This window comes from Prionailurus viverrinus, chromosome C1, assembly GCF_022837055.1.
Source record: "Prionailurus viverrinus isolate Anna chromosome C1, UM_Priviv_1.0, whole genome shotgun sequence".
NCBI lineage: Eukaryota > Metazoa > Chordata > Mammalia > Carnivora > Felidae > Prionailurus > Prionailurus viverrinus.
The window spans coordinates 151,578,607-151,593,128 of NC_062568.1; the positions used below are offsets into that span (position 1 = coordinate 151,578,607).

Genomic DNA, 14,522 nt, shown 5'->3' on the forward strand with positions numbered 1-14,522 from the left:
GAAAACAACAATATAGAATCTAAAAAAAACAGTAGAGCAGATCAATGAAACCAAGAGTTGTTTTTTTGAAAAAATAAACAAAATTGATAAATCTCTAGCCAGGCTTCTTAAAAAGAAAAGGGAGAGGACCGAAATAGATAAAATCATGAATGAAAATGGAATTATTACAACCAATCCCTCAGAAATACAAACAATTATCAGGGAATACTATGAAAAATTATATGCCAACAACTGGACAACCTGGAAGAAATGGACAAATTCCTAAGCACCCACACACTTCCAAATCTCAAACAGGAAGAAATAGAAAATTTGAACAGACCCATAAGAGCGAAGAAACTGAATCAGTTATCAAAAACCTCCTAACAGGGGCGCCTGGGTGGCTCAGTTGGTTAAGCGTCCGACTTCAGCTCAGGTCATGATCTCACAGTCCATGAGTTCGAGCCCTGCGTCAGGCTCTGTGCTGACAGCTCGGAGCCTGGAGCCTGTTTCGGATTCTGTGTCTCCCTCTCTCTCTCTTCCCCTCCCCTACTCATGCTCTGTCTCATGCTCTGTGTCTCAAAAATAAATAAAAACATTCAAAAAAAACCCTCCCAACAAATAAGAGTCCAAGACCAGATGGCTTCCCTGGGGAATTCTACCAAACATTTAAAGCAGAGATAATACTTATCCTTCTCAAGCTGTTCCACAAAATAGAAAGGGAAGGAAAACTTACAGACTCATTCTATGAAGCCAGCATTACTTTGATTCCCAAACCAGACAGAGACCCAGCAAAAAAAGAGAACTACAAGACAATATCCCTGATGAATAGGGATGCAAAAATTCTCAACAAGATATTAGTAAATCGAATTCAACAGCATATAAAATGAATTATTCACCATGATCAAGTGGGATTCATTCCTGGGCTGCAGGGCTGGTTTAATATTCACAAATCAATCAATATGATACATCACATTAATGAAGGAAAAGATAAGAACCATATGATCCTGTCAATCGGTGCAGAAAAAGCATTTGACAAAATTCAGCATCCTTTCTTAATAAAAACCCTCGAGAAAGTCTGGATGGAAGGAACATACTTAAACATCATAAAAGCCATTTATGAAAAGCCCACAGCTAATATCATCCTCAATGGGGAAAAATTGAGCTTTTCCCCTGAGATCAGGACCACGACAGGGATGTCCACTCTCACTGCAGTTGTTTAACATAATGTTGGAAGTGCTAGCATCAGCAATCAGACAACGAAAGGAAATCAGAGGCATCAACACTGGCAAAGATGAAGTCAAGCTTTCACTTTTTGCAGATTACATGATACTATACATGAAAACCCAATAGACTCCACCAAAAGTCTGCTAGAACTGATACATGAATTCAGCAAAGTTGCAGGACACAAAATTAATCTACATAAATCAGTTGCATTCTTATACGCTAATAATGAAGCAACAAAAAGACAAAGAAATGGATCCCATTCACAAATGCACCAAGAATCATAAAATACCTAGGAATAAACCAAACCAAAGATGTAAACGACCTGTATGCTGAAAACTATAGAAAGCTTATGAAGGAAATTGAAGAAGAGACAAAGAAATGGAAAAGCATTCTGTGCTCATGGATTGGAAGAATAAATATTGTTAAAATGTCAATACTACCCAAAGCCATCTACACATTCAATGCAATCCCAATCAAAATTACACCAGCATTCTTCTCGAAGCTAGAGCAAGCAATCCTAAAATTTGTGTGGAACCACAAAAGACCCCGAATAGCCAAAGTAATTTTGAAGAAGAGGACCAAAGTAGGAGGCATCACAATCCCAGACTTTAGCCTCTACTACAAAGCTGTCATCATCAAGACAGCATGGTATTGGCACAAAAACAGACACATAGACCAATGGAATAGAAAAGAGACTCCAGAACTGGACCCACAAAATTATGGCCAATTAATCTTTGACAAAGCAGGAAATAATATCCAATGGAAAAAAGACAGTCTCTTTAACAAATGGTGCTGGGAAAACTGGGCAGCAAAATACAGAAGAATGAAACTAGACCACTTTCTTACACCATTCACAAAAGTAAACTCAAAATGGATAAAGGACCTGAATGTGAGACAGGAAACCATCAAAACCCTAGAGGAGAAAGCAGGAAAAATCCTCTCTGACCTAAGCCGCAGCAGTTTCCTACTTGACACATTTCCAAAAGCAAGGGAATTAAAAGCAAAGATGAACTATTGAGACCTCATGAAGATAAAAAGCTTCTGCGCTGCAAAGGAAACAATCAACAAAACTAAAAGGCAACCAACGGAATGGGAAGTTATTTGCAAATGACATATCAGACAAAGGGCTAGTATCCAAAATCTATAAAGAAGTCACCAAACTCCATACCTGAAAAACAAATAATCCAGTGAAGAAATGGGCAGAAGACATGAATAGACACTTCTCTAAAGAAGACATCCAGATGGCCAACAGGCACATGAAAAGATGCTCAATGTCACTCCTTATCAGGGAAATACAAATCAAAAGCACACTGAGATAACACCTCATGCCAGTGAGAGTGGCTAAAATGAACTAATCAGGGGACTATAGATGCTGGAGAGGATGTGGAGAAACAGGAACCCTCTTGCACTGTTGGTGGGAATGAAAACTGGTGCAGCCACTCTGGAAAACAGTGTGGAGGTTCCTCAAAAAATTCAAAATAGATCTACCCTATGACCCAGCAATAGCACTGCTAGGAATTTACCCAAGGGATACAGGAGTGCTGATGCATAGGGGCACTTGTATCCCAATGTTTATAGCAGCACTTTCAACAATAGCCACATTATGGAAAAGCCTAAATGTCCATCAACTGATGAATGGATAAAGAAATTGTGGTTTATATACACAATGGAATACTACGTGGCAATGAGAAAGAATGAAATATGGCCTTTTGTAGCAACATGGATGGAACTGGAGAGTGTTATGCTAAGTGTAATAAGTCATACAGAGAAAGACAGATACCAGATGTTTTCACTCTTATGTGGATCCTGAGAAACTTAACAGAAACCCTGGGGGAGGAGAAGGAAAAAAAAAAAGTTAGAGAGGGAGAGAGCCAAAGCGGAAGAGACTCTTAAAAACTGAGAATAAACTGAGGGTTGATGGATGGTGGGAGGCAGGGGAAAGTGAGTGATGGGCAGTGAGGAGTGAGGAGGGCACCTGTTGGGATGAGCACTGGGTGTTGTATGGAAACCAATTTAACAATCAATATCATATTTAAAAAAATTCTTAAACAAAAAAAGAATACTTAGAGACAATGAACTCAATAAATGTACCAAGCTGTGTTTCTATGTTTGGAAACTTAAAAAGGGCATCAGAGTTATCTTCTTAATGGAAGCATCATCCAAATTTCTACTCTTATGAGTTCTGTTTAATGAAAGTAACAAGAGGAACTCAATATGACTATAACCTGGATATATGGGTGGGATGGGGGAGAAGCATCTCTACTAGCTCAAACTCCAGGAAGAAATTGAAACAGAAAAAAATAGTCATGCTGCTGATGGCTTGATAAAGTCACATGGCCCAGGAGAGACAGAGGCCTTATCATGGCTCCATATAATGACCCATAGATCACTGGGGACCTGAAATATATGTCTGGTGATAGACATCACAAACTATTAGATAATTACACCATAATAATGACTACAAAATCATGGGTTCAGGAACTATGTGAGGGCAGTTATTTTTCTTTTCTGCCCTAAGACTGCTCTCTTGCTTCTAGATAGTTACATAAGGTTTCCTCCCATCAGTCAAGAGGTAGACAGAACAGCACAAATTATCACGGATATGTTTTATGACTTAGTGAGATGTGTGGAAGGGAAAAATATGGCATGGGCAGCTGTGGTAGATAGGCCAAAACTGTGGATTGGAGGAATTGTTCTTTTCCTTGAATAATGGTTACTGCCAGACTTCAGCTTATCCAGGTACACAAAGATTGAATCAGGTATGAAGTTCCTGATGGTCCTACTGTTTCATATAAAAGTCTTAATAGGAACTATTGTTTATGCATTTTAATATTATAAATGTTTCTATAGCTAGGTAAAATAAAGAGAATGATTTTGAATAGAAAAAAAAAGTGATGTCTTGCTGTTAACATTATGTTATGTTTAGCACACTTGGCCTCCTTTATGTATTGTATTCTCTTTCTTCTAGTGGCCTGATTATCGCCATGTTCCTTAGTTGGATGTTTGTGATACTCCTGAGATACATAGCTGGATTACTCTTCTGGGTCTTCATGGTGGGTGTGATTGGAATTATAGGTTATGGTAAGTATCACTCCTTTTAAAATCACCAAATGTCAAAGTAGTCCTTTTCTTTTCATTATCAATTTATGGCCAGTATCAGTTACCAGAAAGCATTTTACTTGCAGTGAATTTAATTATTCTTTACTCCCCTACCCCTAAAGTGTTAAACTGAGAAAAATTATATTTTGCATATATTATTTCTATAACTTTTATCTTCTTTATCTTGAAAAAAAGTGCTGTCAAAATGTTCCACTCTTTTTCCTTACTGACCTTTGGTTTCATGCCTCATAGTTATTAAGAAGGAGATAAAAAGAATACCTTTCAGGCTGATAAAAAATATTTCAGACAACTTATTTTATTCCTTTAAATTTTCTGTCTGGTCATAGGCTAGGTCTGCATAGTTACAGAAGTGTGATCTATTTTTCTCTTCGAACACAATACTTTTAACACAGGTACTGTCACCCACTCTAATAATTGGCCTGTACTCCATAATGAGGCATCACCCTCTGGAGTCAAGTATTCTGAATTACACTCTTTGGGTGTAGGGTTACTGTATATAAAGTTTGAAATCTAATGAAAAACTCAGTCACCTCAAAAGCAGTACAGGTACAGTGTGAACACCAAAAAAGGCACTAAAGTCTCTCCCAAGGAACAATATAACACTTATGGCAGTTTCCTTTTAGTCTGCTAATACATATTTAGGTCAATATATGAATATTTGAGATGTTTCTATTCAAGTGATTTCCCCTACAATACTATTTGGATTGACAATGTAGTTTTATGGTAGCAGACACAAAAAATAGCAAAATTCTTATTTTTGTCACTCGAAGAACTTCACACATATCCATATAAGAATGCAGTTGAATCTCCCAGTTCTGTGGTTAGCCTGAGTTCTAATCCCAATTCCATAACCTCTAACTAAAGAACTTTGGAAAAGTTTCCTAATGATTGTAAGACCCAATAATGTTCCTTTTTCATAACCTTAGCACAATAATAGTATCTCCATCTTACAAGATTGTGAAGATTAAATGAGACAATGAATATAACGCTCTTAGACCAATACCTGGAAAACAGGAAACACTCAATATGTGTTGGTTTATTGTTACTGTCCTCCTCGTTATCCTCAATAGGTTTCTAGACAGTTGTTACGTCTCTGTAGGTATTCTTTATCTGCTCCTACTGTGCAGCTGCATGTGAAGAGGTGGGTCAAACAGGTGGAGGAATGTAAGAAGTGATACCCCTTAATCCAAAAACTCCCAAGAAAGCTTTTTGTTTAAAAGTCTTTTTTGTGTGTTTCACTTAGCGCTCAAAATAACTCTGCCCTCTACCACTAGAGTCTGGGCATGTGATTCAATCACTTTTATTGTCATCAAGAAGGGAAGGACAATAAAGTCTGGTATTGATTTCACTGACTTGTTTTAGGGAGCAAGAAAAATCAGAGTTTGGCAGTAGTGACAGTTTGACAGTGGCAAGAGGGAGAAAGATTGTCAATATATCACAAGTGCAGGTGAAATAACCAATTTCAGCTCCCCGTTGACTCCCTAGGTGTAGTGCTAACTCAGCAATTAATGGTGTGGCAAATCAGCTTGAAACCATTCATTGAGTGGGGAAATGTCTAGTGAGACTGAGAAGTATAATATTACATATAACTGACCTCTGCTACTATCTTGGACAACTGACTTTCTCCACATCGTGGGAAACCAACCATTTGCTACTAATAGCCTATTTACTAAGGCAAACAACAATGTGGATGTGTCATACTAAGCAGAGAAAAAGCCAGGCTATTTGTGGGCAAGTATCCTTGAACATCAGTGGAACAATTCTTACCAGAACAAGTTAAGAGTTACATAGGAGAGACTATATAACTGGGGTTATAAGCATGAATTTGGAGATTGAAAAGGCACAATCCCAGGTTCATTGCATATTAACTGTGTGACCCTCTACAAGTACATAGTCTCTCTAATTTGTCGTGTCTTCAACTACACAATAGGACTCTGAGTATTTCTTTCTTCAAATTTTTACTTAATTCTAATGAATTAACTAACATACAGTGCAATATTGGTTTCAGGAGTAGAATTCAGTGATTCATCGATTACATACAACACCCAGTGCTCATCATAACAAATGCCCTCCTTAATATCCATCACCCTTCTAGCCCATCCCCCACCCACCTCCCTCCATCAAACCTCAGTTTGTTCTCTATCTTTAATAGTCTCTTATGGTTTGTTCCTTTGCTCTCTGAGAATTTTTTTAAGATTTTTTTAGTGTTTATTTTTGAGAGACAGAGACAGAGCATGGCAGGGGAGAGGCAGGAAGAGAGAGAGAGAGAGAGAGAGACCAAATCTGAAGCAGTCTCCAGGCTCTCAGCACAGAGCCTGACATGGGGCTGGAACTCATGAGCCATGAGATTATGACCTGAGCCGAAGTCAGACACTTAACCCACTGAGCCATCCAGGCACCCCAGACTCTGAGTATTTTTTTAAAATAATGTACATATAGTGTTTAGCTGCTTAGCACATAATAATTGCTCAATAAACAATCTTGGTTTACACAGGAATGGATGTTGAATTTTGTCATGTGCTTTTTCTGCATCTATTAAGATGATCCAAACAATTTTTATCTTTTCTTTCATTAATTTCATTAATGTGGCACATCACATTTATTGATTTGTGGGTGCTGAACTATCTTTGCATCCCTGGAATAAATCCCACTTGATCATGGTATATGATATTTTTAAAGTATTGTTTAATTCAGTTTGCTAATATTTTGTTGAGGATTTGTGCACCTAAGTTGATGTCATCAGGGATATTGGCCTATAATTTTTTTGTGGTGTCCTTGTCTGATTTTGGCATCAGAATAATACTGGCCTTGTAAAATGAGTTTAGAAATGTTTCCTACACTTCCATTTTTTGAAGGAGCTTCAGAAAGATGGTATTAATTCTTCTTTGAATTTTGGTAGAATCTACCCATGAAACCATCTGGTCCCGGCCTTTTGTTTGTTGGGAGATTTTTGATACGGATTCATTTTTCTTACTAGTTTGGTCTGTTCAGATATTCTGTTTCATCATGTATCCATCTAGGTGGGTTGTATATTTCTAGGAATTTATGCATTTCTTCTAAGTTGTTGAATTTGTTGGCATATAATTGTTCTTAATATAGTTGACACTTGAGCACCATGGGTTTGTACTGCATGGGTACACTTACATGAAAATTTTTAAAATATCTTTAGTTTTGAGAGAGAGAGAGAGAGAGAGAGAGAGAGAGAGAGAGAGAGGGAGAGAGGGAGAGGGAGAGAGAGAGAGAGAGAGAGAGAGAGAGAGTGAGAGAATGAGTGAGGGAGGGGCAGAGGGTTAGGGGGAGAGAATCCCAAGCAGGCTCCACAATGTCAGCATGGAGCCTGAGGCAGGGCTCGAAGTCACTAACAGTGAGATCATGACCTGATCCAAAATCAATAGCTAGATGCTCAACCAACTGAGCCACCCAGGTGCCCTCAGGTTTTATATGTGTGTGTGTGTGTGTATATATATATATATATATATATACACACACACACACATATATATATATATATATATATATATATATACAGTACTATAAACATATTTTCTTTTCCTTATGATTTTCTTTTTTTTTAACTTATTTATTTTGAGGGAGAGAGACAAAGTATGTGTACAGGGGAGGGGCAGAGAGAGAACGAGAGAGAAAATCCCAAGTAGGCTGTCAGTGCAGAGCCTGATGCATGGCTTGAAACCACAGACCGTGAGATCATGACTGGAGCCAAAATCAAGAGTCAGATGCTTCACTGAACCACCCAGGTTCCCCTCCTTACAATTTTCTTCATAATATTATTTTCCCTAGCTTACTTTATTATAAGAATATAGTACATAGTATATATAGCATACTAAATACTAAATGTTAATATTTAGTATTAACTGCTAATGGTATTAGTAAGGCTTCTGGTCAACTCTGGGATTTTAGTAGTTGAGTTTTGGGGGAGCCATGGCTTTTTGACTGCATCAGGGGTAAGCACCCCTAACCTTCATGTTGCTTAAGGATCTACTGTAGTCTTCTATGATCCTTTGTATTTCTTTGATATCAGTGATAACCTCTCCTCTTTCATTTCTGATTTTATTTATTTGAGTCCTCTCTTTTTTTGTTGGTGAGTCTAGCTAATACTTGTCCATTTTGCTTATCTTTTCAAAGATCCAACTCTCAGTTTCATTGCTCTTCTATCTTTTTAGTTTCTATCACATTTATTTCTGCTCTAATCTTTTTTTTTCCCTTCTAACTTTGGGCTTCGTTTATTCTTTTTCTAGTTCCTTGAGTTCTAAAGTTAGGTTGTTTGTTTGAGACTTTTCTTGCTTCTTGAGATGAGCTGTGTCCTTATGAACTTCCCTCTTAGAACTGCTTTTGCTGTATCCCACAAATTTTGGTATGTTATTTCTCCATTTTCATTTGTCTCAAGTACTTTTTATTCACCTTTTGATTTCTTCTTGGACCTATTGGTTGTTCAGTAGCATGTTGTTTAATCTCCACATATTTGTGAATTTTCCAGTTTTCCTCATGTAATTAATTTCTAGTTTCATACCACTGTGGCCAGAGAAGATGATCGATATAATTTCAGTTCTTTTAAATTTATTAAGATTTTTTTTGTGGTCTAACATATGATCTATCCTTGAAAATGTTCCATGTGCACTTGAGAAGAATGTGTATTGTGTTGTTTTGGATGGAATAGTCTGTTTATATCTGTTAAGTCCACCTGATCTAACATGTTGTTTAAAGCTGATGTTTCCTTACTGATTTTCTGTCTGGGAAATCCATTTACAATCACATTTAAAATTGCATCAGAAAAATAAAATACCTAGGAATAAATTTAACCAAGGAGGTTAAAGACCTATATATTGAAAACTACAAGACATTAATAAATAGATTAGAGAAGATACAAATAAATGGAAAGATATTCTGTGCTCATGGATTAGGAGAATCAATATTGTTGAGATCTGCATAATACCCAAAGTAATCTACAGATTTGTTGCAATCCCTATCAAAATTCCAATTACACTTTTAAAAGAAGTAGAACAAATAATCCTAAAATTTGTATGGAACCACAAAAAAATCCCCACAAAACCCAAAAAGTCAAAGCAGTCTTGAGAAAAGAGAACAAAACTGGAGGCATAATGTACCCTGGTTTCAAGCTATATTACAGAGCTATAGTAATTTTAAAAGTATGGTATTGGCATAAAAACAGACACATAGATCAGTGGAACAGAATAGAGAGCCCCAAAATAAGCCCACTCGTATATGGTCAGTTAATTTATGACAAAGGAGCCAAGATATACGATGGGAAAGGACAGTCTCTTCAACAAATTGTGTTGGAAAAACTGGACTACTTTCTTACACCTATATACAAAAATTTACTCAAAATGAATCTAAAGACTTGAATATAAGACCTGAAACCATAAAATTCCAGAAGAAAACAAAGGCAGTAAGCTCCTTGACACAGGTCTTAGCAATGATTTTTGTTAACAGGATGTAAAAATCAAAAGCAATAAAAGCAAAAATAAATAAGTGAACCTACATAATCTAAAAAGATTCTACACAGCAAAGTAATCCCTCAACAAAATGAAAAGGCAACCTATTGAATGGGAGAAAATATTTGCAAATCAGATATCTGATAAGGGGGCTAATATAAAGGACTCACAAAACTCAGTAGCCAAAAAACCAAAAACAAACAAAACAAAATCAACAACAACAACAAAATTGTTTAAAAATGGCTGGAGGGGGCGCCTGTGTGGCGCAGTCGGTTAAGCGTCAGACTTCAGCCCGGTCACGATCGCGGTCCGTGAGTTCGAGCCCCGCGTCGGGCTCTGGGCTGATGGCTCAGAGCCTGGAGCCTGTTTCCGATTCTGTGTCTCCCTCTCTCTCTGCCCCTCCCCCATTCATGCTCTGTCTCTCTCTGTCCCAAAAATAAATAAACGTTGAAAAACGTTGAAAAAAAATTAAAAAAAAAAATGGCTGGAAGAGCTGACTAGACATTTTCCCAAAGAAGGTATACAGATGGCCAACAGCTACATGGGAAGGTACTCAACATCGCTAATCATCAGGGAAATGCACATCAAAACCACAATAAGATAATACTTCACACATATCAGCAAAAAGAGAATAAATAAGTGTTGGAAAGATGTAGAGCTAAAGGAACCCTTCTGCACAAGTTGGGAGGAAATGTAAATTGGTTCAGCCACCATGGAAAACAGTATGGAGATTCTTAAAAAAAAATTAAAAATAGAACTATCATATGATTCAGCAATTCCACATGTGGGTATTTACCTGAAGAAGATGAAAGCACTAACTCAAAAAGACATATGCATCTCCATGCTCATTGCTGCATTATTTACAATAGCTAAGATAGGAAAAAACCTAAGTGTCCATCAATGGATGAATGCATAAAGAAATTGTTAAAAAAATGGATAAAAAAGAATGAAATATTGCCATTGCAACAATACAGATGAATCTGGACACTATTAAGTAAGTCTGAGAAAGACCAATACCACATGATTTTATGTATATATGGAATCTAAAACACCAAACAAGCACAGAAACATACCCATAAATAGAACAAATTGGTAGTTGCCAGAGGTGAGGGAAGTGGGAAGATGGATGAAATCAGGGAAAGAAATTAAGAGGTACAAACTTCAAGTTATAAAATAAGCCATGGGGATGCAAAGTACAGCACTGGGAATACAGTCAATAAAATTGTAATAACTATACGATGACAGATGGTAACTATACTTGCCATAGTAAACATTTTATAATGTATAGAATTATTGAATCCCTACACCTGAAACTAATGTTATGTTGTAGGTCAACTACATTTTAATTAAAACTTAAAAATATAAAATTAAAAAAACAAGCTTGTACATACAGAGAACAGATGATATTTGCCAGAGGTGGAAGGTGGGGATGGTGGAGGGTGGAAAAAATTGGTGAAAGGAATATAAATTTATTTTAAATCCTTAACCAAAAGAGACCTGCAGTTGCCATAATAGATTTTAGAATAAAAAGCATTATTATAGCTAGAAAGGATTGAATTTGCTTAAAAGATATACCAATTCTAAACATATATGCATCTAATGAAATAGATTCAAGATTCATAAACCATAAGGATAAATAAATCATAAAAAACTTGTAAGAGTTATGAATCTCCCTTGGGAGATCTCTTCTTATTTTTTTATTAAGTTTATTTATTTTGAGAGAAACAGAACAGTGAAAGTAGGGGAGAGGCAGAGAGAGATGGAAAGAGAGAATCCCAAGAAGGCTCTGCACTGCCAGCACAGAACCCGATGTGGGGCTTGAACTCACGAAACTGTGAGATCATGACCTGAGCTGAAACTGAAAGCTGGACGCTTAACCGACTGAGCCATTCAGGTGCCACAACTCTTGAGTGATTTCAACACATCTTTTTCTTAAAACAAAAGAATAATCACAAAATTCAGAATAATTGTTCTTTGGCAGGGAGAGGCAGGGAGAGGATGAGATCTCAGAAGAGAAAAATGTATTTTGCTTAATTAGAGCAAAATTAAGATTATAAAATCTTAAACTAGGTGATGCATCTATATGTGTTCATTTGACTACATAATTTTGTATGTATCAGATATTCCAAAAGCATTTTTAAAGGAATTTTTTTTAATGTTTATTTATTTTTGAGAGACAGAGAGAGACAGCATGAGCGAGAGAGGGCAGAGAGAGAGAGGGAGACCCAGAATATGAAGCAGGCTCCAGGCTCTGAGCTGTCAGCACAGAGCCTGATACGGGGCTCAAACTCACCAGCGGTGAGATCATGACCTGAGCTGAAGTCGGACACTCAACCAACTGAGCCACCCAGGCGTCCCTCATTTTTAAAGGAATTTTTAAAAATACACTGGGAAAGCAGGACCAGAAAGAGATTTGTCTTATATCTCTTTGAGAAACAAATGTCCATTCTAGTCTAGTCTTGCCTCTCTCCATGGACCTCACCCTCTTTCTTACCTGATATCTAGAAAACAACCTGTTAGTTTACAGTTGGGGTTTAAAAGGAAGTTTTCCTCATGGGTGCCTGGGTGGCTCAGTCAGGGAAGCAACTGACTCTTGATTTCGCCTCGGGTCATGATCTCATGGTTTGTGGGATTGAGCCCCACATCGAGCTCTGCACTGACAGTGCAAAGCCTACTTGGCATTCTCTCTCTCCCTTACTCTCTGTCCCTCCCCTGCTTGCATGTACTCTCTCTCTAAATAAATAAATAAATAAACTTTATTTTTTTTAAAGCAGTTTTTCCTATTATTGCCTGGACATTTCCAATGGACCTAATCCATACTCATTGGTCATAAAAATAAACTCATTAACTCTATTTTTTTATTCCCAATTTATCTAGACTATGTAAAAAGTCATTATACAGTCTGAAATACAGTGTCTTGGGGAAATCTAGTCCATATTTGCTTTGCCTGGATACAATCTTTGATAAGACTATGCGTTAGATAATTCTATCAAGACATGACTTCACCTAAAATTTTTAATTCAAAAGCACTCCTTTTTCAACTTAAATCTTTTTTTAAAAATTTGCTTTTTAAATAGATTGTATTATTTATGTGCTTCAAATTTCAAAAGGTATAAAGTTTATACAGTGAAATTTGCCTTCTCGTTTTACTCCTTGGTCAGTAAGTTTCCTTCTCTGGAAGTAAAAAATGTATTTCTGTGTATCCTTCCAGAGATACTTTATGTGTACACAAGGAAGTATATATAAAGATTGTTCTACTTCTTATATGAATTACAGCACACTTTTTATGTCATTTTGTGCCTTGTTGTTTTCACTTAACAAAATATCTCAGTGATCATTGAATATCAGTACACTTTCTCTTCTTTATATAAAAAGATAGTATTCTACTATACAAATATACCATATTTTACTTAGCCAGTCCCTGTCGATGGACACTGAGGTTGTTTCTAGTCAAAAGGACATATAAAGCCAGATGTTGCCACAGTGAGCCAGGCAAATACTGGTAACATTTATTTGAATACAACAGCACATTTAGAATATTAGATTCACATAAAATGTTTACTCTGTAAATATGAATCTTGCCTTTGTAGATATATGTGATGTGTATAGCTTATATTTCAGAAAATAACATTTTATATTAGTCTGTTTTTCTTTTCTTTTCAAGGAATAGGCCACTGTTACCAGGAATACTGCAATCTTCAGGGACAGCCAAATTCTCATCTAACTGTATATGACATCGGGATTCAGACTGATATAAGCATGTACTTTCAACTGAAACAAACATGGTTCACATTTAGTGAGTGGATTTTAAAAACTGGTTTTGTTAAAGTTTTAATAATGAAAGGAAATTTTTTTTTTCCTAAAGGAAATCTTGGGTTGGTGTAACCTGTTAAATATACTTATCACTAATGTCATAAAAGTAAATGTGTCTATGATTTTACTAGCTACAGTAAATGGAAAAGTCATTGAGGGAAATTTATTATATAATCTAAGGAAATATTACCTTACAATGATCTCATGCTATTTGCCTTCAACTTAAAATGTTTTGGATGTGGATGTTTATAGCCATTAACTTGATATCCAAGAAAGGTGTTTTGAAAGGAAAAAAAGTTGGATTTTTCAAATTTGTTTTAAAAACAGAAAAAAAAACATTTTTTTTTCATAGCAAGACTTTTAAACTATTATAGGAATTGTAATAATAAGTAACAAAATGAATTTACCTTTTTGAAGTGTTCAGATTATTGAATTAGTTAAGGGTAAATTAAAAAAATTTTTAAAGCAAGATGATTTCAGAGATCACTTTTATATTCCTAGAATGGTTTTTATCATATTCTTTCCACTTCACGGAGATTAATATTCTTTAATCAAGATTTAAAAATAATCTCTATTTACATGTTGCTTTAAAAGAAACTCTTCATATTATTTAAGTTAGAGCACCAGGCAAAGCATATTCCAAGAGGCCTGGTAAGAAACCCAGAGAGAGCCTCAGAGGGGAGTAATATCTTGATGGGGGAATCATAGGTCCAGGTATGGGCCCCATCCCCATAATGTGAAAACTTGCTTTTGTCACTTCACCCAGAAGTCATCAGGTTTTCAAGGACAGGCCCATATCATGTCACCGGCCTTCCATTTTAGTTGTTTACACTGATAGGATACTCTTCCTGACCCGAATGCAGACATATTCCATCTAGGACACTGCTTTCCTGGTATCAAGGCATGTGAGCAACA

At 36.4% G+C, this 14,522-nt stretch overlaps 1 protein-coding gene across 10 annotated transcripts in view; it reads left to right on the top strand.

Annotated features, from left to right (window-relative positions):
- Positions 1 to 14,522, top strand: part of SLC44A5 (solute carrier family 44 member 5) — a 400,420-nt gene that overhangs the window by 362,250 nt on the left and 23,648 nt on the right. For all 10 annotated transcript variants that reach the window (XM_047873770.1, XM_047873764.1, XM_047873769.1 and 7 more), the window contains 2 exons: positions 4,172 to 4,284; positions 13,459 to 13,590. In XM_047873770.1, coding sequence (XP_047729726.1) covers positions 4,172 to 4,284; positions 13,459 to 13,590 — 245 coding nt within the window. The remainder of the gene's footprint in view (positions 1 to 4,171; positions 4,285 to 13,458; positions 13,591 to 14,522) is intronic.